Below are 27,076 nucleotides of genomic sequence, written 5' to 3' on the forward strand. Positions count from 1 at the left end.
ACATTTCTAGACTGTTTCCAGGACCCTGCAATTTGATGTTGCACAATTTGTCTGATGCTTTTGGATGACATGGTGGTTCTGTGTTTCACGGTTCTTTGTGGGGAGACAAATCTCAGGGTTGTGTACTGCATACGGACTTTGATAATAAACATACTTTTGTATTTGAATCTTTGAATTAACGTTTTGGGTCAAGACACTTTACTAAAAATGGAATGCCAGGGGGAAGGAGCCAGAATAAGAAGGTTGGGATTGGGGGGAGGAGAAGGTGTAAAAGCTGGAGGTGAGAGGTTAATTAAAGATTCCAAGTTGGTTTGGTAGGGTTTTATGAACTAAGACCATCAGAATATATGGGGAATGACAGGCACTTTTAAAGATGAATATTTATTTGTCATATATACATCGAAACAGTGAAATGCACTGTATGTGTCAATGACCATTGCAGGTGTAGAAGTTGTACTCGGGACCATGCTTCTGGTGCCAACATAGCATGCTCATAAATTAGCAACCCTACCGCCGATTGAAGTGCTGCACAGATGCAGTAGAAGCATTCCCACCCAAGTCCGACGAAGAGCTTTAAAAACCTAGCCTCTATAAAAGAGTCTTGCCAACTACCGGAGCAGTCATCCTGGGAGCGATTGTCACTAGAGTGGTCTGAGTCAGAGTGGCAAGGCTTTGGCTAAACGAGGGTTCAGCAAGAACAGGAGGAGGCAACCTAAGTAGACAAGTTCGTTCCTTACTTCTTATTTTTTCTTATTATTGAACTCTTGAGAGAATAGGGGGGTATGTCTACACAGCCAGTGTTCTGTTCTGGGTATCATAATAAGGGGAATAACAAAGGCATGGGAGAGGAGCTTGCCTAGGTGAACTGGAGGAGGATTGTAGCAGAACAGAGATGGCTGAAGTTTCTGGGAATTGTTCACAAGGCGCAGGATAGATATGTCACACAGAAGAAGTTCTCAATAAGTCAAAGTCAGCATGGTTTCTGTAAAAGGGAAATCTTGCCTGACAAATCTTTTAGAGTTCTTCAAGGAAGCAACAAACAGGGTGGACAGAGGAGAGGTAGCTGATGTCATTTACTTGGATTTTCAGAAGGCATTTGATAAGGTGCCACACATGAGGCTGCTTAACAAGATAAAATCCTATGGCGTGACAGGAAATATACCGGCATGGATAGAGGAATGGCTGACAGGCAGGAGGCAATGAGGGGAATAAAGGGAGCCTTTTCTGGTTGGCTGCCAATGACTAGTGGTGTTCCTCAGGGTTCAGCATTGGTACTGCTACTTTTTACACTGTTTATCAATAATTTGAATAATGAAATTGATGGCTTTGTGGCAAAGTTCGCAGATGATATGAAGATAGGTGGAGGGGTAGGTAATGATGAGAAAGCAATGTGATTGTAGCAGGACTTCGACAAATTGGAAGAATGGGCAAAAAAGTGGCTGATGGAATACAGTGCTGGGAAATCTATGATAATGCATTTTGGTAAAAGGAACAATAGTGCAGACTATTACCTAAATGGGGAGAAAGTTCAAACATTAGAGGTGCAGAGGGACTTAAAGAATCCTCATGCAAGACTTCCAGGAGTTTAACTTACAGGTTGAGTCTGTGGTAAAAAAGGCAAATGCAATGTTGGCATTTATTTTAAGAGTAATAGAATATAAAAGCAAAGAGATAATGCTGAGGTTTTAAAAGACAGTAGTCAGGCTGCACTTGGAGTATTGTCAACAGTTTTGGGACCCTTATCTCAGGAAAAAGTCATCGGCATTGGAGAGACCGGAGGAAGTACACAAGGATAATTTCGGAAATGAAGGGGTTAACATATGAGGAACATTTGGCAGATTTGGGCCTGTTCTCACTGAAATTTGAATGTTTGAAAAACCTTATTGAATTTTTTGAAGAAGTTACGAGGAATGTTGACGAGGGTAAGGCAGTGGATGTTGTCTATATGGACTTCAGCAAAGCCTTTGACAAAGTTCCACATGGAAGGTTAGTTAAGAAGGTTCAGTCGTTAGGTATTAATGCTGGAGTAATAAAATGGATTCAACAGTGGCTAGATGGGAGATGCCAGAGAGTAGTGGTGGATAATTGTTTATCGGGATGGAGGCCGGTGACTAGCGGGGTGCCTCAGGGATCTGTTTTGGGCCCAATGTTGTTTGTAATATACATAAATGATCTGGATGATGGGGTGGTAAATTGGATTAGTAAGTATGCCGATGATACTAAGGTAGGAGGTGTTGTGGATAATGAGGTGGATTTTCAAAGCTTGCAGAGAGATTTATGCCAGTTAGAAGAATGGGTTGAATGTTGGCAGATGGAGTTTAATGCTGAGAAGTGTGAGGTTCTACATTTTGGCAGGAATAATCCAAATAGAACATACAGAGTAAATGGTAGGGCATTGAGGAATGCAGAGGAACAGAGAGATCTAGGAATAACTGTGCATATTTCCCTGAAAGTGGAGTCTCATGTAGATAGGGTGGTGAAGAGGGCTTTTGGAACGCTGGCCTTTATAAATCAAAGCATTGAGTACAGAAGTTGGGATGTACAAGGCATTGGTAAGGCCAAATTTGGAATATTGTGTGCAGTTCTGGTCACCGAATTATAGGAAAGATATCAATAAATTAGAGAGAGTGCAGAGACGATTTACTAGGATGTTACCTGGGTTTCAGCAATTAAGTTACAGAGAAAGGTTGAACAAGTTAGGTCTCTATTCATTGGAGCGTAGAAGGTTGAGGGGGGATTTGATTGAGGTATTTAAAATTTTGACAGGGATAGATAGAGTTGACGTGAACAGGCTGTTTCCATTGAGAGTAGGGGAGATTCAAACTAGAGGACATGATTTGAGAGTTAGGGGGCAGAAGTTTAAGGGAAACACGAGGGGGTATTTCTTTACTCAAAGAATGATAGCTGTGTGGAATGAGCTTCCTGTAGAAGTACTAGAGGCCAGTTCAGTTGTGTCATTTAAGGTAAAATTGGATAGGTATATGGACAGGAAAGGAGTGGAGGGTTATGGGCTGAGTGCGGGTAGGTGGGACTAGGTGAGATTAAGGGTTCGGCACGGACTAGGAGGGCCAAGATGGCCTGTTTCCGTGCTGTGATTGTTATATGGTTATATGGTTAAATATAGAAGAATGTGGAGAGACTCATTGAAATCTACCAAATGTTGAAAGGACTAGATAAGGTGGACATAGAGAGGATATTTCTTATGGTGGACTATCCAGAACTAGAGGGCACAGTCTCAAAATTGAGGGGCAGCCTTTTAGCACAGAGGTAAGGCGTAATTTTTTTAACCAGAGAATAGTGAACTTGGGGAATGCTCTGCCACAACTGTGGTGGAGGTTAAGTCCGGGAGTATATTTCAGGTGGAAGTTGATAGCTTCCTGATCGGTCAGGCCATGCAGGTGTATGAGGTTGAGTGGGATCCGGTATCAGGCATGATGGAATGGCAGAGCAGACTCAATGGGCTGAAAGGCCTAATTCTGCTTGTATGTCTTATGGTGTTATGGTCTTATACTGTACAGGAGCAAGGGGGTTCTACTGCAGTTGTACAAGGCCTTGGTGAGACCACACCTGGAATATTGTGTGCAGTTTTGGTCCCCTAATCTGAGGAAAGACATTCTTGCCATAGAGGGAGTACAGAGAAGGTTCACCAGATTGATTCCTGGGATGGCAGGAGTTTCAAATGAAGAAAGACTGGTTTGACTAGGCTTATATTCACTGGAATTTAGAAGATTGAGGGGGGATCTTATTGAAACATATTAAATTCTAAAGGGATTGGACAGGGTAGATGCAGGAAGATTGTTTCCGATGTTGGGGAAGTCCAGAATGAGGGGTCACAGTTTAAGGATAAAGGGGAAGCCTTTTAGGACCGAGATGAGGAAAAACTTCTTCACACAGAGAGTGGTGAATCTGTGGAATTCTCTGCCACAGGAAACAGTTGAGGCTGGTTCATTGGCTATATTTAAGAGGAAGTTAGATATGGCCCTTGTGGCTAAAGGGATCAGGGGGTATGGAGAGAAAGCAGGTACAGGGTTCTGAGTTGGATGATGAGCCATGATCATACTGAATGGCGATGCAGGCTCGAAGGGCCAAATGGCCTACTCCTGCACCCATTTTCTATGTTTCTATGTACGTCTTTGGAATATCGGAGGATATCGGATCAGCTGGATTAAACCCAGACATTCATGGGGAGAATGTGAAAGCTCCTTACAGACAATTGGTGGTATTGTAAAGTGTTTTACTAACTGCTACACTACCAAGCTGCAACATAGAGTTGAGGTGGAGATCTTCTATAACTGGAGTGACTACAACAGGCCAAGCTGGACTGAATGGGCCACCAATATTCCAAGGCAAATGCAATGTCAAATTAATTTCAAGAGGACTAAAAGATAAAAACAAGAATGTCATGCAGAGGCTTTAGAAGACATTGGTCAGACAGCATTTGGAGCACTCTTTGGGGCCCGTATCTAAGAAAAGATATGCTGGCATTGGAGGAGCTCGAGAAGATGTTCAGAAGAATGATTCCAGGAATGAAAGGGTCAACATACGTGGAGCATTTGATAACGCTGGGCCTGTACTCACTGAAGTTTAGAATAAGGAGTGGGAGTTCTCATTAAAAACTATCAAATACTGTAAGGTCTAGATAGAGTGGACACAGAGAGGGTGTTTCCTTGAGTGGGGAAGTCTAGGATCAGATGGCATTACCTGATGATCCAAGGGCATCCCTTTAGAACAAAGATGAGGAGATGCTTCTTTCGGCAGGGGGTGGGTGATCTGTGGAATTCATTGCCACAGACACTGATAATCCCAAATCATTGGGTGTAATTAAAGCAGAGCTTGATAAACTCTTGATTAGTGAAGGCATCAAAGATTACAGAGAGAAGGCAGGAGGATGGTGGTTGAAAGGATAATAAATCGGCCATGATGGAATGGCAGAGCAAACTTGGTAGGTCAAGTGGCCTAATTCTGCTCCTTTGTCTTATGATCATAAAGCAAACATGATGATTTGATAGACCAGGCCTAATGGGCCTAATTGTGCTCCTATTTGTTATATGATGTTATAATATCTTGCTTTACCAGCCCATTGGCTAAGATCTATTGTGATCCAAGTCCACAAGACATAGGAGCATAGTTATGTCACTGGGAAGAACACAGGGTGTTCCAGGGTGGTGACGTGTTTGAACTTCAGTCTGCTCAACTGGGCCCAACTGAATGATCCACCTCTGATTCATAACCACACCCTTCTTTGGCCCCTCCTTCCCAAATGAGTTACTCACCGTCCAGTGATGCTCCCAGTTAGGCTCATTTGATCCAGTATAAAATATACAGAGGATGTGTTGATCAAAACTTCAAAACGAGGTAACACTGAAACAGCAAAGTGACAAAGAACATTAGGTGTAATTGTCTGGAGCAAATTCTCATGGGGCATCTGCTGGTGGGGGTGAAAGGGGTCATTGCCTTGCTGCTGCTTGTGCGTGGGAGGGGTATTTGGGGGTAGCTTCAGGGTTCTGATGCTTTAACTGTCATTCATTCTTTGGGGCAATCCTCTGTTTTCATGGATGCTTGTGAAGAAAAAGAATCTCAGGATGTATATTGTATATATTTCTCTGACATTAGATGTACCTATTGAAATATCTATTGAAACATTTAAAGCCTCTATCACTATGTGTAGCAACTGTGCATGGAGCCATTAGAAAAAGTTTGCAGCAGCATAATGGAGCTTTAACCAACGATCAATCCATGTCTGAGAGCAAATTAAATGAGGCAGGGTCAAGCACTGCGGAGAATGAGTTACTGGTTAAGAGAAAAAAGGAAGTGCAGAGCAGGTATAGGCAAGTAGGAAGAAATGATGGAGGGAAAGGAATGCGAGAGAACACTTAAGAAAGAAATCAGGAGAGCTAAAAGAAAGCATGAAGCTATTTGCTAATTGCTAATAAAAGATCGAATGCCTGTCTTCGATTTTGGAACAGTCATTATTGGACCTGAGTGTATGTCATGTAATTAAATAAATCTATGGGGGTCAACTTCGGTGGCAATCGGTTTGATTAGAACTGGCTGCAACACTCTATGTCTAATAGCAGGGGACTAGACCTTGATGTCATCAGTCATTATTCAGGATCAGAATAAGATTTAATATCATCAACATATATCCTGATATTTGTTGTTTTTGTGGCAGTAAATGTAAGCTATTCAAGAAATTCCACACATTAGTATTAGAATTAGTTTATTATTGCCACATGTACCAAGATACCGTGGAAAAACTTGTCTTGCAGACCGTTCATACAGATCAGATCATTCCACAGTGCATTGAGGGAGAACAAAGTAAAATAGTAATAAGGCCGTATAAAGTGTGAAAGCTATCAAAGAAGTGCAGTGCAATTAAACACTAAAGATTAAAGATTAGCTTTATTTATCATATATACATTGGGGATATGCTAATACAGCCCACAAGTATTGCTAATTTCAGAAAACCAAGCCTGCACCACTCCCTGTTACTATGGAAGGTTACGACTTGTACGTGGTGAGGACCTGCAAGTGCCTGGGGGTGCACCTGGTGGACAGACTTGAGTGGAACACCAAGACAGAGGCTGTGTACAAGAAGGACCACTGGCACATTTACTTCCTGTGGAGACCGAGGCCCTTTGGAGCATGTAGACCTCTCCTTCAGATATTCTACCAGTGCGTTGTCATTGGTACAATCTTCTATGCGGTGATGTGCTGGGGCAATGGCATCAACATGGGTGATGCCAACAGGCTCAATAAACTGATTGGAAAGGCTGGCCCTGTTATAGGAGTCAAGATGAACACACTGGAGGCTGTGGTAGAACAAAGGATCCTACAGAAAATCCTGGCAATTCTGGAAAATATTTCTCAGCCTCTGTATTCCAATTTGGCTGAATAGAGGAGCACTTTAACAGACTAAGACAACTGTGCTGCTCCAAAGAGCACTATATGAGGTCATTCTTATCTCGGCCATTAGGCTCTATAATGAGTCAACCTATAGCCAGAGAAGTGATGATGCTCTGCTGGTAGACTGTTATTAACCTCTGTTTACCAGAGCTCTGTTTAAGCTCCGTTTAGATCTGTTTACCACACCCTGATGTTGCGTAAATCTTGTATATCTTATTTTTAAGGTAACTTTTTTTAAAATCTTCTCTTCTAATATTTGTATATTGGTGCATTTGCAATGCTACTGTGACACTGTAATTTCCTTTGGGATTGATACCTCTATCTATCCATTGCCATTCTTCCAGTGCCAAAATGCCATATCTACAACTTGCTTACCCTAACTCATACAGAATGTCTCTGGAATATGGGAGGAATCTGAGAGAATGTGGAGGAAACCCAGGAATTGAACCCAATCTTACAGCTGACAGTGCAAATTGTTATGTTAACTGCCTCACTACCAGGCTTCCCTAAAGTGCAGGATCATAATAAGGCAGAACGTAAGGCCAAGAGTCCATCTTATCACATAAAAGGTCCTTTCAAGCCTCTGATAACAGTGGGGTAGAAGCTGTTAGACTCTTGATTGGTAACAATATAAGTTCAAAAGTTTAAAGTAAGCTTATTATCAGAGTACATATTTGTCACCACATACAACCTGTAGACATACTCAGCAATTCCATAGAATAATAACTATAACAGGATCAATGAAAGTTCAACCAGAAAGCAGGTCTGAAAACTGTGCAAAAATAAATAAATATCAATATGAAATAACAAGATGAAGGTTCCTTAAAGTGAGATTATTGATTGTGGGAATATCTCAATGGATGGACAAGTGAGCGTAGTTATACCCTTTTGTCCAAGAGCTTGATGATTGTGGGATAGTAACTGTTCTTGAACCTGGTGTTGTGTGTCCTGAGACACTCGTCCCTTAGATAGATAGACAGATAGAGTGGAAGGGTAGAGGACGATCCCCATAGTGGGGAAGTCTAGGACCAGATGGCACAGCCTCAGAATAGAGGGGTGTCCATTTGGAACAGAGACGAGGAGGAATTTCTTTAGCCGTGGGGATGGTGAATCTGTGGAATTCATTACCATGGGTGGCTGTGGAGGTGAAGACACCAGTTTGTTTTAAGCTGAGGTTGATAGCTTCCTGATTAATTATGGGTTAAAAAGTTACAGGGAGAAAGCAAGAGAACGAGGTTAAGAGTGGTAAAAAATTAACCATGATGGAATGGCAGAGCAGACTTGATAGGCTAAATGGCCAAATTCTGCTCCTATGTCTTATGGTCTTAATGGTTGGATAGACAGACTGCAGACAGATAGTTGGAATTCAATTGCTGCATTACCAGGGAAAAGCACCAGATGGCGACTCTTTCTTTTAATATTCAAATATGTGCTAATTAATGCAATAGATAGATAATTATAGATCCTAATCTTTGGACCTGAGATCATTTTGAAAGCAAACTGCTCTACCTTCAACATGGATCTTCTTCAGAAGTTTCCATCTCAACAACAGATATTGTATACTGCAACCCACAAGGGGTTGGATGAGGGATCCTTTGGTAACTCTTCTCTGTGGTCTGGTAGAGACTCAGTGACCCTGTACTGCTATAGAGATATTGGATTATAATCCCATCACTTGAAAATTGCTTTGGTCTCCCGAGCCCCTCTAAAGTCTTCCTCGGTTACTGCCAACTTTCATTTAACTGTTCCTTTATATTATTTAGAGATACTGCATAGAACAGCCCTTCCGGCCCAATGAGCCACACTGCCCAGCAACTCATCTATTTAGAACTGGCCCATTCCAGAACAAATCTGCCAAGGACTGGTGCGAAAGGAGGAGGGTTGGACATGGGGCTAGCCTCAGAGTCCCATAAAAACCCAGAGCTACAGAAACATCACAGAAGCTCCAAGGAAAGAGAAGGTGGGCTAAACACCTGGGACAACTGGATAGGCTGGCCCATGACAGAGGAGTGTGGTGAGCTGCTGTCAGTGTCCTATGCCCCAGTAGGGGTAATGGACTTAAGTAAGTAAGTAAGTATTGCAGGACAACTTACAAAGATCAATTACATAACCTACTAACATGTATGTCTTCGGACTGTGGATGAAACCCACACAGTTCACAGGGAGAATGTAGAATCTCCTTACGCATGGTGCTGGAATTGAACTCCAAATTCTAGAATGCTCCGGGCTGTAATGCTACAGTACCGTGTGGCCCTGAACATCTGGAGTGGGATGAGTGGAGAAAAGTATTTGTGAGACAGAATCGCGGAGGGCATTGAATCATGGGCACAAGCCTCCCCGCCATCAAGGACACCTTTAAATCCTAATGCCTCAGTAAGGCAGTATCCATTAGTAAAGACCTTGACCACCCATGAAGTCTCATTACTACCATCAGGGTAGAGGAACAGGAGCCTGAAAACCCATACTCAACATTTCTGCATCAGCTTCTTCTCCATTAGATTTGTCCTCTCATCATGTTCTAGCTGACATTTTCCCTTATGTGTCCCATTAGTTCCAACATACGCTCAATGGCCACAGTATCAGGTACAACTGTACACCTGCTCATTAATGCAAATATCTAATCAGCCAATCATGTGGCAGCAATTCAATGCAGGCATGGTCAGGAGATTCAGTTGTTGTTCAGATCAAACATCAGAACAGAGAAGAAATGTGATCTATATGACTTTGACTGTGGAATAATTATTGGTGCCAGATGGGGTGGTTTGAGGATCACAGATACTGCTGATCTCCTAGGATTTTTACACACAATGTCTCGAGAGTGTACAGGGAATGGAGTAAAAACAAAAAAAAAACAAACAGTGATCGCCACTTCTGTGGGTGAAAAAGCCTTATGAGAGAGGTCAGAGGAAGATGGCCAGACTGGTTCAAGCTGACAGGAAGGTGAGAGTAGCTCAACTAACCATGCTTTAGAACAGTGGTGTGCAGAAGATCATCTCTGAATGCTTAACATGTCAAACCTTTAAGTGGACGGGCTACAGCAGCAGGAGATCATGAACATATGCTCTATTAGGCACAGGAGGTAGCTAATAAAGAGGCCTCTATGTGTGCAGTATATAGGAAACATTTCTTGCTGAATGTCGGGTTTGTATCTAAGTATACTGAATGGTATTCTAGATCAGTTTCTGAACAGATCAAATGGAAGACAGACTATTTTACACTGAGAGTTACGTAATAATCCTAACAGGACAACAACTTGCCATGGATTGGAAGCTTTTTTCAACCATAAGTGCTGGTACAGTACATAGTAAAAATAAGACATTTTTTCAGGACCATGGTGTTACATGATACAGTATAAAAACTAGACGGGACTACATAAAAAACAACACAGAAAAAATCTACACTAGACTACAGACCTACACAGGACTGCATAAAGTGCACAAAACAGTGCAGGCATTACAGTAAATAATAAACAAGACAAAAGGGCAGTACGGTGTCAGTCCAGGCTCTGGGTATTGAGGAGTCTAATAGCTTGGGGGAAGAAACTGTTACATAGCACAAAAATACAACTGCAAATGCTGTGGAACAAAGATCAACTGTTACACAGTCTGGTCGTGAGAGCCTGAATGCTTCGGTGCCTTTTCCCAGACAGCAGGAGGGAGAAGAGTTAGTATGAGGGGTGCGTGGGGTCCTTCATAATGCTGTTTGCTTTGCGGATGCAGCGTGTAGTGTAAATGTCTGTAATGGCAGGAAGAGAGACCCCGATGATCTTCTCAGATGACCTCACTACCCACTGCAGGGTCTTGCAATCCGAGATGGTGCAATTTCTGAACCAGGCATTGACACAGTTGCTCAGGATACTCTCAATACAACCCCTGTAGAATGTGATGAGGATGATGGGTAGGAGATGGACTATCCTCAGCCTTCACAGAAAGTAGAGATGCTGCTGGGCTTTCTTTGCTATGGAGCTGGTTTTGAGGGACCAGGTGAGATTCTGCACCAGGTGAACACCAAGAAATTTGGTGATCTTAACAATCTCTACTGAGGAGCCATCGATTTTCATTAGGGAGTGCTTGCTCCATGCCCTCCTGAAGTCAACAACCATCTCTTTTGTTTTGTTCACATTCAGAGACAGGTTGTTAGCCGCTGCACCTCCTCTCTGTAAGCTGACTCATCTTGCATGTCTCAATGACACATGAAGAGCTATGTTGACTGGAGTCGGCTTTATGCTTTGGCTCTTGGTAGGGTCACCCATGCAAAACAGGTCAAAGGGTAGAAATCAGACTAAGAGTGGTCCAGCAGTCCTCCAGGGTCAGGGTTCAAATCAGGCTAACAACCCTGACTGGTCAAACAAAACTATTATGGAAACAGCAATGAAAGATCCTTCTACATCTGAGTGGCCAAGGACAGACAGAGGATCTTCATTGCTGCCCTAAGAACCAGCAGTGCAATGGGCAGTAATAATAATATAATAATAAAGAATCAACTAATACAGTGGTTGGCATGTAGAGCTTTTTCATTAGAGTAATTACAGAGGCTCTACAACAAGTAGTTAAAACTGCCCAACATATCACTGGCACTAGACCGTCCACCATCAAACCGCTGCAAGTGCACATCACACACAAACTCTCACGGTCCCTGAACATATTCCACACAGTCAGGAAAGCTCATCAACTCCTCTACTTTCTGAGAAGGCTGAAGAGCGCTGGACTTTGCACGTCCATACTCACGCCATTCCACAGATGCACGGCAGAGGACGTCCTAACAAGCTGCCTCACTGCTTGGTGCAGAAACTACAGTGCAGCAGACAGGAAGGCTCTACAGGGGTAGTTAAAACTGCCCAACACATTGCTGTCACCAGCCTAACCACCATCAATAACATACATATAGAAAGGTGTGGGAAGAGGGCCAGTTCCCACCGCTACCTGTAAGGGGTTTATATGTTCTCCCCGTGACCACGTGGGTTTCCTCCAGGTTTCCTCCCACAGTATCTTGAGGCAAATCAGAGTAGAGAAATCCCCAGGACCTGACAGGGTATTCCCTCGGACCTTGAAGGAGACTAGTGTTGGAATTGCAGGGATCCTGGCAGATATATTTAACATGTCAGTATCTATGGGTGAGGTGCCGGAGGATTGGAGGACAGCTCATGTTGTTCAGTTGTTTAAAAAAGGCTCTAAAAGTAATCTGAGAAATTATAGGCTGGTAAGTTTGACGTCTGTAGTAGTAAATTATTGGAAGGAGTACTACGAGATAGGAGCTACAAGTATTTGGATGGACAAGGACTTATTAGGGAGAGTCAACATGGCTTTGTGTGTGGTAGATCATGTTTAACGAATCTATTAGAGTTCTTCAAGGAAGTTACCAGGAAAGTGGATGACGAGAAGGCAGTGGATGTTTCAGTAAGGCCTTTGACAAGGTCCTGCATGGGAGGTTAGTTAGGAAGATTCAGTCACTAGGTATACATGGTGTGGTAGTAAATTGGATTAGACATTGGCTCAATGGGAGAAGTCAGAGAGTGGTAGTGGAGGATTGCTTCTCTGAGTGGAGGTCTGTGACTAGTAGTGTGCCACAGGGATCAGTGCTGGGTCCATTGTTATTTGTCATCTATATCAATGATCTGGATGATAATGTGGTAAATTGGATCAGCAAATTTGCTGATGATGCAAAGATTGGAGGTGTAGTGGACAGTGAGGAAGGTTTTCAAAGCTTGCACAGGGATCTGGACCGGCTGGAAAAACGGGCTGAAAAATGGCAGATGGAGTTTAATACAGACAAGTATGAGGTATTGCACTTTGGAAGGACAAACCAAGGTAGAACATACAAGGTAAATGGTAGGACACTGAGGAGTGCAGTAGAACAGAGGGATCTAGGAAGACAGATACAAAATTCCCTAAATGTGGCCTCAAAGGTAGATAAGGTCATAAAGAGAGCTTTTGGTACATTGGCCTTTATAAATCAAAGCATTGAGTTTAAGAGTTGGAATGTTATGGTGAGGTTGTATAAGGCATTGGTGAGGCCGAATTTGGAGTATTGTGTGCAGTTTCGGTCACCTAATTACAGGAAGGATATTAATAAGGTTGAAAGTGTGCAGAGAACATTTACAAGGATGCTGCCGTGACTTGAGAAACTGAGTTACAGAGCAAGGTTGAATAGGTTAGGACTTTATTCCCTGGACCGTAGAAGAATGAGGGGAGATTTGATAGAGGTTTATAAAATTATGATGGGTATAGATAGAGTGAATGCAAGCAGGCTTTTTCCATTGAGGCTAGGGAAGGAAAAAAACCAGAGGACATCAGTTAAGGGTGAAGGAGGGAAAGTTTAAAGGGACCATTAAGTGAGTGGTGGGAGTGTGGAATGAGCTGCCAGATGAAGTGGTGAATGTGGGTTTACTTTTAACATTTAAGAAAAACTTGGACAGGTACATGGATGAGAGGTTAATGGAAGGATACGGGCCAGGTGCAAGTCAGTGGGACTAGGCAGAAAAATGGTTCAGCACAGCCAAGAAGGGCCAAAAGGCCTGTTTCTGTGCTGTAATGTTCTATGGTTCTAGTACAAAAGTGTGCCGGTTGGTCGGTTTAATGATCATTATAAATCGTCCCGATGTTTAGATTAGGATTAAATCGAGGGATTGCTGGGTGGCACAGTTTGAGTGACCTATTCTGTGCTGTATTTCAATAAATCATCAACAAAAATAACATCATGAAGGATCCTGCCCACCCTGCTTAAGCTGTCAGGCTGATCAACACCTCCACCCAATATCCACCCCTCCACAACCCAAACCACCATGAATTTATCACTTCCTGTCCCTCACCTTATGTATAGACACTACTGTGCCTAGCATCACTTTATGGACATACAATCAATCTATGTATATAAGCTATCTATATATTTATATTTACTGTGAGTTTTTTATTATTGTGTTCTTTTTCTCATTGTGTTTTTTTTCTGCTGCGTCAGATCTGGAGAAACAATCATTCTGACTTCTCCCTTCCTTTCCAGTCCTGATGAAGGGTCTTAGCCCAGAACGTCAACTGTTTATTCCCGTGCATGGATGCTACCTGAGCTGTCAATCTCCTCCAGCACATTGTGTGCATTGCTAACAATCATTTTGTCATTTATTTATTGAGGCACAGTGTGAAATAGGCCCTTCTGGTCCTATGAGCCATGCTACACAGCGAATTCTCTGACTTAATCCTAGCCTAAACATGGGGCAGTTTACAATGACCAATTAACCTACCAACCGGTAGGTCTTTGGATTGTGGGAGGAAACTGGAGCACCCGCACAGTCACGTGAAGAACATACAAAATCCTTAGAGGCAGCGGTGAGAATTGAACCCTGGTCACTGGTACTGTAAAGCATTGTGCTAACCAGTACACCACCATACCCTCCCTTTCATCCTCCTTTACACTTATACACTGGAAATGACATTAAACAATCTTGAATAATAGAATTTACATCAAAATTGAAATGTTTCAGTTCCATTCAAAAATTAGAATCTTAAAATTAAACAAAGCAAACCACAAATGGGTGAGGTGTGAATTGATTACTGCTTACTGGAAAACCAAAGGTTATGACTGGATAAAAGCAAAGGCTGGTATTTAAATAATTAGTATATAGTGGGCAATAAACAGATATTCTGTTGAGACATATAAAACCAACATGAAAGATAGTATTTGGAATATTGTGCTCAGTCTTGGGCTCAAGATGCTGTTGAGCTGGAAAGAGTGCAGATTTTTGAGGAAGCTACCAGGACCTGAGACACTGTACAGACTGAGTTAAGAAGAATTAGGTGGGATCTTATAGAGGTGTAGAGGTGCAGAGATGTGGTTAATGCGACTTTAGGGAATCAAGATCTAGAGGGCATAGGCCTATGATGAGAGGGGAATGATTGAATAGGAGCCAGAGGGTTGGTGCTTTCACCCAATATATGGAACAAGTTGCCAGAGAAAGTGGATGACTTGGTACATCAACAACTTTGGAAAGGCACTTGGACAGGTGCATGGATAGGAAAGCTTACAGGGATTTATTTATTCATGTTATTTATTTAGAGATACAGTGGAACAGGTCCTACCAACCCAATGAACCTCATTGCCCAGCAACCCACCAATTTAATCCTGGCCTAATCACAGTACAATTTACAATGACCAATTAACCTACTAACTGATACGCCTTTGGATTGTAAGAGTAAACCAGAGCACCTTCACAGGAAGGACATACACATTTCTTACAGAGGAGACTGGAATTAAGCTCCAAACTCCGACACCCAAGCTGTCGTCGCACCAACTGCTACACTACCATGGGCAAGAGGGACTAGTTTAGATGTACAATGGACACCAAATGACGGAAGAACTTGGCAGGTCAGGCAGCATCAATGGAGAGGAATAAAGTGTCAATGTTTCAGACTTAAATCTTGAAAGAGTCAGATTACTACAGCACAGAAATAGGCCCTTTAGCACACCTAGTCCATGCCGAACTATTATGCTGCTACTCTCATCGATCTGTATAGCCCTCCGTACACCTCCCATCCATATACCCTATTCAAATTTCTCTTAAATGTTGAAATCGAATCTGCATTCACCATTAACTGACCCGCTGAGTTCCTCCAGCATTTTGTGTGTGTTCCTCTGGCTATCAGGAAGTGGTGGGGCCAAAGGGCTCCATCTGTTCGCACTGCACAATGATGTGTGATTGTATGGCTCTAAGTTGTCCAACCATGCCCTGCTTAAGAGCTGGATTTAAGAAATAGTAGCTAAATAGAAGAATATGGAAATAGTATAATTCTTGTGGGACAGAATAGATAGGCCAAATAGAACTGGAAATGGAATTGGTTTACTATTGTCACATGTACCGAGATACTGTGAAAAGCTTGCTCTCCATGCCGAACATACAAATCAAATCATTACACAGTGAGCTAGAATAAGATAAAACAGTAACATTGCAGAAGAAATTGTTGCAACGACAGAGAAAGTGCAGTGTAGGCAGATAATAAGGCACAAGTTCATAATGAGGTAGACCATGAGATTAAGAATCCATTTTTAAGGGACCATTTAATAGTCTTACAACAGAAGCAGTCAATAGCACATCTAAGTACACAAGAGGCACTGCTCAATAGTCTTATGACAGTGGGGAAGAAGTGGTCCTTGAGCCCAGTGGTACGTGCTTTCACAGTTTAGTACCTTTTGCCCGATGGGAGTGGGGAGAAGAGAGAATGTCTGGGGTGTGTGGAGTCTCTAATTATGCTGGTTGCTTTACTGAGGCAGTGAGAAGTGTCTTTACTGTCAATATCCATACGATGAGGAGATACTCACCATACTCGGCCACACTGAATGTCTTCTTCTGTATTACCTCCTGCAAAGGAATGACAGAACTTATCATTCAGTCTGACAACCTGCAGTAGAATTTTAATCTTACTTGAAACCAGAGCCCCCCCCCCCGCCCAAATAGGGGCATTTAAGAAACTTTCCTATAGGCCCATAGATGAAAGAAAAATGAAAGCCGATGTGGAGGGAAGGGTTAGATTCATCTTGGAGTAGTTTAAAAGGTTGGCACGAATCAGCCAGATTTTCAATCTCCCTCATAAATGCTGATTTCCCGCCACCTTTGATTTGGCCTATGATAGCATTGCCATCAGCAAACTTGAAGATGACATCGGAGCTGTGCTTAGTCACACAAACATAAGTGCAAATTGAGTAGAGCAGGGGGATTAGCACGCAGCCTAGTGGCACACCTGTGCTGATGGGGATTGTAAAGGAGATGATGTTGCCAATTCGAACTGACTGTGAATTTCAAGTGAGGAAATCGAGGATCCAATTACACATGGAGGCATTGAGGCCAAGGTCCTGAAGTTTATTGTTTAGTTTTGAGGGGATGATGGTATTGATAGTTGATAAAGAGCATCTTTGCTGTCCAGATGTTTCATGATGAGATAGTGAATTGGCTTTGTGGAAGAAACCAAATTAGTAGTAGATGGTTTCCTCTCTGACTGTAGGTCTGTGACTAGTGGCATGCCACAGGGATTGGTTCCAGGTCCATTGTTGTTTATCATCTATATCAATGGTCTGGATGTATAATGTGGTTAAATGGATCAGCAGATTTGAGAATAACACCAAGATTGGGAGCATCGTGAACAGCAAAGAAGCTTACAGTGGGATCTGGACCAGCTGAAAAATGGGTTAACAGATGGCAGATGGAACTTAATGAAAACAAGTGTGAAGTATTGCACTTTGAAAGGACAAACCATGGTAAGTGTAGCTTGTGTGGTGTGCCAGACACTGTTGGTCTCTAAGGTTTTTAGGGTACCTAAACTGGTTAATTATTGTTTAATCTGAGTCATTATGTTTAGAATTCCTTGTATTTTTTCTTGAACAACTCGCTCTTTGTAACGTGGTCTCCTGATTCTTTCTGGTTAAATGTGTTAAGTTTATTTTGATAGTCTTGGGGATTCTGTGTTACCTGTATTATTTAAGTGGAGGCCTGATTAGCACTAATCACGTTTTCCTAGCTTTTAGAATGTTACATCTCATGATGTCGTTTGGCCAAGCTACCACTTTCTGTTGGAAATCTCATGAATAAACTCTGGTTGCCGTCTCTACATCGGAATCTGTCTTTCCTCCACACGTGAGGTCTGATACTGCCAGCGCACATCGTGACAGTAGGATTTATACATTGAAAAGTAGGGCAATGAGGAGTATGGAAGAACAGAGGAACCTGGGAACACAGATCCATAATTCACTGGAAGCGGTTTCACAAAAGGTAGGGTCATAATGAAAGCTTTTGGTACATTGGCCTTCATAACTCAGAGTCCTGAGTATAGGAGTTGGGATGTTATGTTGAAATAAAATGTTAGGGGTGTCAAATTTAGAGAATTGTGTCTAAGTTCTGGTCACTTACTGTACCTACAGGAAAAAGATATGTAATATTCAAAGAGTACAGAAAAATTTCCAAGGATGTTGCCAGGGTTTGAGTTATAGGGCTTTTTCCCAGGAGCATAGAAGAATGAGGGTAGATTACATAGAGGAATACAAAATTGAGGAGTATAGATATGTTAACTGCAAACAGGCTTTTTCCACTGAAATCGGGTGAGACTAGAACTGGAGATCATAGGATAAGGGTGAAAGGTGAAATGTTTAGGGGGAACATGAGGAGGAACATTTTCATTCAGTGAGAGAGTGGAACGAGTTGCCATTGAAAGCGGTGAACGTAGATTCAATTTCAAGATCAGGTAAGTGTATGAAAGGTTAGGGGTGTGGATGGCTATCTTTCCTACTTTCTGCAGATTCCATCAGACCAGAGCAGAGCAGTTGCCATCCCAGGCTTAGATGCACTTTCTATAGCACACCTGAAGATGGTTGAAAGAATCCTTATAAACAAGGCGAGTCTTCTCAGACACCTTAGAAAGCACATACACTGATGTCCTATCTTCAAAGTTCAAACTAAATTGATATCAAATGGAGACTGTTACCATACACTACTCTTGAGATTCATTTTCTTTCAGACATTCAGATTAGAACAAGAAATAAATGAAATCAGTGCAAAACTATACACAAAGACTGACAAACAAGCAAAGTTCGAAAGAAGACAAACAAATAAATAAATAAATAAATAATACTGAGAATATGAGTTGCAGAGTCCTTGAAAGTGAGTCAATAGGTTATGGGATCAGTTTGGTGTTGAGATGAGTGCAGCTGTCCACTCCAGTATAGGAAGCTGATGGTTTAAGGGTAATAACTGTTTCTGAGTCTGATGGTATGGGACTTAAGTATCATGTACCTCCTTCCTGATGGTAGCAGCAAGAAGAGAGCATGGTCTAGATGCATGCCTCAGTATGGAGGGATGAGGTGAGTTTACCTTTGATATGGATGGAGCAATTCAGGTAAGTCCCTTTCATTAGATACAACTTTCTCCCATGGTGAGGGGAGGTGGCAAGTAACAGAGAAAGGTAAAAGAATTGAATACTCAAAGAAGGTGTTGAGAATTTGGTTAGGGAAGTTGAGGATAAGGTGCCAAACACTGCCATAGACCAGTTTGTAATAAACACAAGAGATTCTGCAGGCGCTGGAAATCTGGAGCTACACACACAAAATGCTGGAGAAACTCAGCAGGTCAGGCAGCAACTTTTCTCTGATGACCGTCGCCTTGTCAAGGTAGACAGGCTTGTGAAATCCTGAGATCTTGGGAGTCGTAGTGTCTGGGGTTTAGCCATTTGGCATTTACCTCCTGGTAGGGTCACCCATGATGATAAGGGCAAGGGGGAGGTTCCACACAAAGAGCGACCCAACCAGGACCTCAACAGTGGAGCTGGTGAAAGATGATGACATGTCACATTGGCAGTGAAGGTGGAGGAAGGCTACAGCAGTGAAAGGTCTCCAGTTGTCTTGCCACTGGACCCTGAGCCCAATTTGTTAAGGATCATGTGGTGGCTGTCCCTGCATCGGCCTCCCCACTTTACAACAAAGTCATGCACAAGCGTTCACCATGGCAACTGATCAGCGCAGGATCAACGTGTTGGGTTTGCAAACAAACCCTTAGCTAAAACATCAAACTCGACCACACAGTCGACATAGTGTGGTCAACTTATGTGAACACCATAGAACTATGGAGGAAAATACAATAAACTGTTGACATTGTGGACTGGTATACTTCATCAGGAATTCCACCAATATTTTGTATGAATTACTCATAGACCAGTTGGGATGCTCGCTTGTACTTTACTCCCTTTGCTTGATCCATAAAGCTGAGAAGCGTGATTGACAGCACTTACATTAAATGTGACACGTATCTCCCAGCTGCCTTGCAGAGCATTGGGCGACAATAAAAATTCTTTGGATACAACACCTAACGTCGTCTCTAAATCCGTCCATTGCTGGATCACCGATCCTTGTGGGTTCTGTTCAATAAAAAAACACTTCTTAATCAAAGTTCAAAGTAAATTAATTATCAAAGTATGTATCTATCACTATACACCAACTTGAGATTCATTTTCTTGCAGACATTCATGGTAAAACAATGAAATATGACAGAATCTATATAAAAAAATACAAAAGCAAAGACTGACAAGTCAAACAGCCAACGGACAAAAGAAGATAAACTGTGCAAATGAAAATAAATAGATAGACAGACTGACAGATAGATAGATAGATAGATAGATAGATAGATAGATAGATGAAGAAATTATACTGATAACATGAGCTGCACAGTCCTTGAAAGTGAGTTTGTATGTTCTGAAATTAGTTCCGAGTTGAGGTGACTGAAGTTTCCACACTGGTTAAAGAGTCTGATGGTTGACTCATTTTGGTGAATCATTACTGAAGCTGGAATTCCAGTTGCAGCACAATAACTGTTATTTATATAGCACCTTTTACACAGTAAAAAGTATACAGGTATTTCACAGGACGCTGGTCAAGAAAGATTTATTATTGTTGGATGTACCAAGGTACAGTGAAAAATGTTTATTTTTATTTAGAGATATAGCACAGAACAGCTTTGCATGTCATCTAGACAGCACAGTAACACAGTGGTTAGCCATGATTAATGACCTGTTGAAGCATAGCAAGTCGTTTGAGTTTTTAAAAATGCAGCGAGAAATGGTCGTGTAAAAAAACGTAGTGCTACATGTGCTTCTTCAGGAGGAGAAGATGTTGAAGTTTAGAAAAAGGACAGGAAATGGACCAAATTCATGGGTTCATAAACAGTGAGTACATTGGAAAGACTGACATGTTTGATTACACCACACCTAAGTGGATATTATATATGGAAAGACTTAAGCAGAATTTTAAAGCAAATGAAATATCCAGTGAGAAACGAGGATTAGTAAGAGAAAACTCCAGTGAACTAAATACACCTTCTTTATATCAAGATAAACAATAAACTGGACTGGTCAAAGAACACTGAGGCTGTCTACAAGAAGGGACAGAGCCGTCTCTATTTCCTGAGGAGACTGAGGCGTTTTAACATCTGCCGGACGATGCTGAGGATGTTCTACGAGTCTGTGGTGGCCAGTGCTATCATGTTTGCTGTTGTGTGCTGGGGCAGCAGGCTGAGGGTCACAGGCACCAATAGAATCAACAAACTTATTCGTAAGGCCAGTGATGTTGTGGGGGTGGAACTGGACTCTCTGACGGTGGTGTCTGAAAAGAGGATGCCATCCAAGTTGCATGCCATTTTGGACAATGACTCCCATCCACTCCATAATGTACTGGTTAGGCACAGGAGTACATTCAGCCAGAGACTCATTCCACCGAGATGTAACACTGAGCATCACAGGAAGTCATTCCTGCCTGTGGCCATCAAACTTTACAACTCCTCCCTCGGAGTGTCAGAAACCCTGAGCCAATAGGCTGGTCCTGGACTTATTTCCACTTGGCATGATTAACTTATTATTTAATTATTTATGGTTTTATATTGCTATATTTCTTCACTATTCTTGGTTGGTGCGGCTGTAACGAAACCCAATTTCTCTCGGGATCAATAAAGTACGTCTGTGGGTCTGACTGAAAGAAGAAAGAGAAAAAAGGAAAAGAAAGAAGAGGATGGCATGAGTGCTACAGGAATGGAAGAGGGTAAACCAGACCTAATATCTCGAGAAATTAGCAAATTTAGAGATACTCACCAGAAGAAGAAAAAGGAAAATGAGGAAAAAAAAGGGTGAAAAGGAGAAAAGAGACAGAGAGAACACAAACAAGAAAGGCATGCAAGAGAGGCAAAGATTTAAATAGATCCAGTGAGGAAAGCCAAGGAAAGATGTCCAGAGCTATCAGAGACACTTCCTGCAGTCTCAGAGTCAGCTCCTACAACCACGACAGAGGAGACCCAGACCTGAGGTTATTTGCACAGCCACAGATCTCATCTGTCAAGCAGAGTGACCTCCCTTGGAAGGAAAAATGTTATCCCAGAAGATTAAGTATATATCTGGGGCTATAACCAGAGCACCAATTGTGAGTTGGAGAGCTCTAAGAGGCAGTGCACAGGTCCAGAAGCAAAGTTTAAGAGGAAAAAGCCTCACAGGAACTCAGCTATAACTGGAGCACCATTTGTGAGTTGGAGAGCAGGGAAGGTTCAGGCATAAAAGGGAGACACTGTCTAGTGGAGCGGTCATCGATGGAGTGGTCTGAGTCAGGGTGGTAGGGCTTTGGCTCATTCAGACTTCAGCAAGGTAAGAGGGTAAGTGGACTTTGGTTTACTTTTCTTTGCATTTTTTTTTGGAGGAATAGAGAACATGTCTGCAGAGTTAGTACTTTGCTCTGGGTGTCAGATGTGGGAATACTAGGAATCTTCCAGTCACGCAGATGGACACATCTATGCCAGGTGCACCAAGATGCAGCTTCTGAGAGATTGTGTTAGGGTTCTGGAGCTGCAGCTTGATGACCTGCAGCTTATTAGGGAAAGTGATCAGGAGATAGATAGGAGCTACAGGGAGTTAGTCACCCCGAGACTGCAGGAGTTGGATAAGTGGGTGACTGTCAGGGAAGGGAAGAGCTCAGATAGTAGAGAGCATCCCTGTGGCCATTCCTCTCAGTAGTTGCTATCTTGTTTTGGATGCGGTTGAGGAGGATGACCACGGTGATTGGGTTTCTGGCACTGAGCCGGGTTCTGTGGTGCAGTAGAGAAAGAGGAAGTTGAGGAATGCGGTAGTCATAGCAGATTCCATAGTGAGGGGGACAGACAGGAGCTTCTGGTCCTTTGGCTCTTCTTCACCCACTTCCATTTCCATGTCCCCTGCCTGTTGAAGGGACTCAGCTCAAAACATCAACTGTTTACTCTTTTCCATGGAAGCTAGCTGAACTGTTGAATTCCTCCAGCATTTTGTGTGTTGTTTGGATTTTCTGGTAGTTGGAATAACAATAAAAAAATACATCTTTTTATACTAGGGAGCCATTCAATAGTCTTGTACCAGTGGGATAGAAGCTGTCCTTGAGCCTGGTGGTATGTGTTTTCAGGCTTTTGTATCTTCTGCCCTTTGGAAGACAGGAGAAGGAAAGAATGTCCAGGGTAGTTGGGGCCTTTGATTATGGTTGCTGTTGTATGGAGGCATGGTACAAAGCACACAAGGAGATACCAGGACAAGGGCATGACAAAGTAGAAGTTCACTGCTCCAGTGACCTCCGGCGAGGTCTGTGTGGAGTTCGCACGTTTTCCCTGTGCTCTGGTCCCCTCCCTATCCCAGGTTGGTAGGTTAATTGGCCACGGTAGATTGCCCCTAGTGTGTAGGTGAGTGGTAGAGCCTGGGAGGAGTTGATGAGAATGTGGGGAGAATGAAAGAACATAGCCATTATAGATTGGAGACACAAGAAACTGGATCAACTACGAATGTTACATCCAATATGGATGTTGGTTCCATATTGTTGAGGCGGTGGACTTGTTTTGGGGGACTATGAGATTCATGTTGCATGTACTTCTGGATTCTGGCTATTCTTTATTTCTGCTGTTTTTGAGTGCTTTGTTCAGGCGATCGAGATGGACTGGGGTGCTTCGGTGAAGAATGGCTCTGTGTGCAGTCTGCAGTGGGGTAGTGGCACGGTGCTGAACTGAACTAAACTGAGCACAACTGGACTCCTAGTTTGGTGTTTGGTATTCTATGTACTGTTTGTTCACTTTTTGCCATTTGTGCAATTTGTTTTTTTGCGTGCTGGGTGTTCGATGTTTTCTTGAACGGGTCCAGTGGTGCTGCTTTGTGTTGTGGCTGCCTGCGGGAGGACGGATCTCAGAGTTGTATTCTGTACACATACTTTAATAATAAATGTATTTTGAATAGTTGAATCTTTTGAATACTGTCTGTCCTACATTGCTTGTGCACAGCTGTCAGTTGATACGCAAGCAAGTACCCAATCCAGGGCAGTACGATTTGGAGAGCAAGCCATTGCCCATTCATCAGGCTCCCCCTCTCTACACAGCTGATGAATCCAAAGGAACGACAGAGACTGATACAATTTGGCACCAGAGGCACCACAGGAGTTGCCGGTCAGGTTGAACTCAACATAGGACTGCCATAGAGACTCCAGCTCTGGAACTTTACTGTAACTCCTTCCTGATGACAGCAGTGAACAGAGCCTGGAAGGTGGGGATCCTTGATAATGGACCTGCTTTCCTGTGAGCATTTCATGTACAGATGTAATCAATGGTGGGGAGGGCATGATTAGGGATAGTCTACATGGCTTTGTATATGATAGGGTGAGACAAAAACTAGAGATAATAAGCTTAAGGATGAAAAGTGAAATATTTAAATAAACAAAATGCAAAAGAAGACAAACTATAAGTGGGTCTCTATGTCATAGAATCAAAGTTCTAAGTAAGTTTATTATCAAAGCATATATATGTCACCTTATACAATCCTAAGATTTGTTTTGTTGCAGGCATACTCAATAAATCTATAATAGAATATTATAATATAGAATATAGAATCAACAAATGACCACACCAACTTGGGTATTCAACTAGTGTGTAAAAGACTACAAATTGTGCAAATACAAACAGAATGAAATAACATTAATATATAAATAGCAAGAACATGAGATGAAATGTCTTTGAAAGTGAGTTCTTAGGTTCAATGAAGGGTCAAGTGAAGTGAGGTGAAGTTATCCCCTTTGGTTCGAAAGCCTGGTGGGTAATAATGGTTCCTGAACCTGAGGCCAGTCAGGTTGAACTCAACATAGGACTGTCTTAGAGACTCCAGTTCTGGAACTTTCCTTGGGGTTTACTCCCAGAAGCTTTCCCCCGCAAGTCTGCGAAGGTTTGAGATCAGAGTTTACATTTACATTTACATTATAGAAAGCAAAGGGTAGCAGTGAATGGGTGTTTCTTAGAAAGCAAAGGGTAGCAGTGAATGGGTGTTTCTCAGACTGGCTGGAGGTAACTAGTGGGGTACCACAGGGCTCTGTATTGGGACCACAGCTCTTTACGATTTATGTCAATGATTTAGATGAGGGCATTGAAAACTATATCAGCAAGTTTGCTGACAATACTAAACTGGGTGGCAGTGTGACATGCGAAGAGGACATTAGGAGAATACAGGGAGACTTGGATAGGCTGAGTGAGTGGGCAGATACTTGGCAGATGTCATTCAATGTGAATAAATGTGAAGTTATCCACTTTGGAAGCAGGAACAAGAGGGCAGAGTATTGTCTAAACGGTGTCAAGTTAGGTAAGGAAGAAATGCAAAGAGACCTAGGAGTCCTAGTTCACCAGTCAATGAAGGTGAATGAGCAAGTGCAACAGGCAGTGAAGAGGGCAAATGGAATGTTGGCCTTTGTTACAAGGGGAATTGAATACAAGAGCAAGGATGTTCTTTTGCATTTGTACAGGGCCCTGGTGAGACCTCACCTGGAATATTGTGTACAGTTTTGGTCTCCAGGTTTAAGGAAGGACATTCTGGCAATTGAGGAAGTGCAGCGTAGATTCACTAGGTTGATTCCTGGGATGGCAGGGCTGTCTTACGCAGAGAGATTGGGCTTGTACACACTGGAATTGAGGAGATTGAGAGGGGATCTGATTGAAACGTTTAAGATAATTAAAGGATTTGATAGGATTGAGGCAGGAAATATGTTCCAGATGTTGGGAGAGTCCAGTACCAGAGGGCATGGATTGAGAATAAGAGGTCAGTTATTTAAAACAGAGTTGAGGAAGAGCTTCTTCTCCCAGAGAGTTGTGGAGGTGTGGAATGCACTGCCTCGGAAGACGGTGGAGGCCAATTCTCTGGATGCTTTCAAGAAGGAGCTGGATAGATATCTGATGGATAGGGGAATCAAGGGATATGGGGACAAGGCAGGGACTGGGTATTGATAGTGAATGATCAGCCATGATCTCAGAATGGCGGTGCAGACTCGAGGGGCCGAATGGTCTACTTCAGCACCTATTGTCTATTGTCTATTTTCCTAGATGAGTTGTCAACCACAACTGACAAGCACCATCTACCCAAAGCAACTGGTTTTAAGGCATCAGTAACCTGTCTTTGCCCCTTCCCCTGTCAGTAGAAACGGTTCAGCCAGGCTTGGTAGCTAAGCCACATGTAAAGGCCAGGAGCTGGACTTGATTGTCAGAAGCTATTTGAGATGCACGCCATTGAGAGCATTTAATAGGTAGTGGGAGCTTACCCCTATTACCACCTCCAGGTATAACCACCGTAATGACCCATCACAAGAACGTGTCCTTCAGTCCACGATGTTGTACAGAATTAATTAAGTTAATCAAACACCCAACTAAATGAATCACTTGCCTACACAGTATCCCTATCCCTTCATTCTCTGCATGTTCCTGGATGGTTCCATCCTAACTGGCTGCTTCTCCCCACCAGAAAGTATGTGATGGAGAAGATCCAGAGGAACTACACAAGAATAACCTCAGTAATGAAAAGGTTAATGTATGAGGAGTGCTTGATGGCTCCAGAGCTGAACTCACTGGAGTTCAGAAGAATGAGGGGAAATCTCATTGAAACCTATCGAACATTGAAAGGCCCAGATAGAGTGGACATGCAGAGGATGTTTTCTATAGTGGCAGAGGCTAGGACCAGAAGGCAGAGGTTCAGAATAGAAGGAGCTCCATTTAGAATAGAGATGAGGAGGTATTTCTCAACAAGAAGGTGGTGAATCTGTGCAATTCATTGTCACATTTGACTGTGGAGGCCAAGTCAGGAGAAAGAAGGAGAATGGGATTGAGAGGGACAACAAGTCAGCCATGATCAAATGGCAGAGCAGACTCATTGCGCTGACTGGCCTAATTCTGCTCCTACACTCAGCGGCCACTTTATTAGGTACACCTGTACACCTGCACATTAACGTGAATATCTCACTAGCCAATCATGTGGAAGCAACTCAATGCAAAAAAGCATGCAGACATGGTCAAGAGGCTCTGTCGTTGTTCTGACCAAACATCACAATGGGGAAGAAATGTGATCTAAGTGACTTCAACTGTGGAATAATTGCTGGGCCAGACAGGGAGGTTTAAGTATCTCAGAAACTACCGATCTTCTGGGATTTTCATGTGCAACAGTCTCTAGAGTTACAGAGAATGGTGCAAATAGCAAGAGATATCCACTGAGAGGCAGTTCTGTGGGGGGAAAGAAACCCTTATTAAAGAGAGGGGTCAGATGAGAATGGAGAAGCTTGTTCAAGTTGACAGGAAAGTGACAGTCACTCAAATAATCTCATGTTACAACTGTAGTGTGCAGAAAAGTATCTCTGA

At 42.6% G+C, this 27,076-nt stretch overlaps 1 protein-coding gene across 3 annotated transcripts in view; it reads right to left on the minus strand.

The window, feature by feature from the left end:
• cd109 (CD109 molecule) overlaps positions 1 to 27,076 on the minus strand; it is a 244,258-nt gene that overhangs the window by 165,635 nt on the left and 51,547 nt on the right. Inside the window, exons 1-4 of one of the 3 annotated variants that reach the window (XM_059985525.1) lie at positions 20,081 to 20,104; positions 19,665 to 19,790; positions 16,213 to 16,252; positions 5,274 to 5,361 (exon numbers count right to left, since the gene is read on the minus strand). In XM_059985525.1, coding sequence (XP_059841508.1) covers positions 5,274 to 5,361; positions 16,213 to 16,252; positions 19,665 to 19,790; positions 20,081 to 20,089 — 263 coding nt within the window. In that variant the 5' untranslated portion in view covers positions 20,090 to 20,104. Of the gene's footprint in view, positions 1 to 5,273; positions 5,362 to 16,212; positions 16,253 to 19,664; positions 19,791 to 19,871; positions 20,049 to 20,080; positions 20,105 to 27,076 lie in introns of those variants that run through there. The other 2 variants (XM_059985526.1, XM_059985524.1) reach the window with 2 other exon arrangements.

The sequence above is a fragment of the Hypanus sabinus genome, chromosome 12 (genome assembly GCF_030144855.1).
Source record: "Hypanus sabinus isolate sHypSab1 chromosome 12, sHypSab1.hap1, whole genome shotgun sequence".
Taxonomy (NCBI): domain Eukaryota; kingdom Metazoa; phylum Chordata; class Chondrichthyes; order Myliobatiformes; family Dasyatidae; genus Hypanus; species Hypanus sabinus.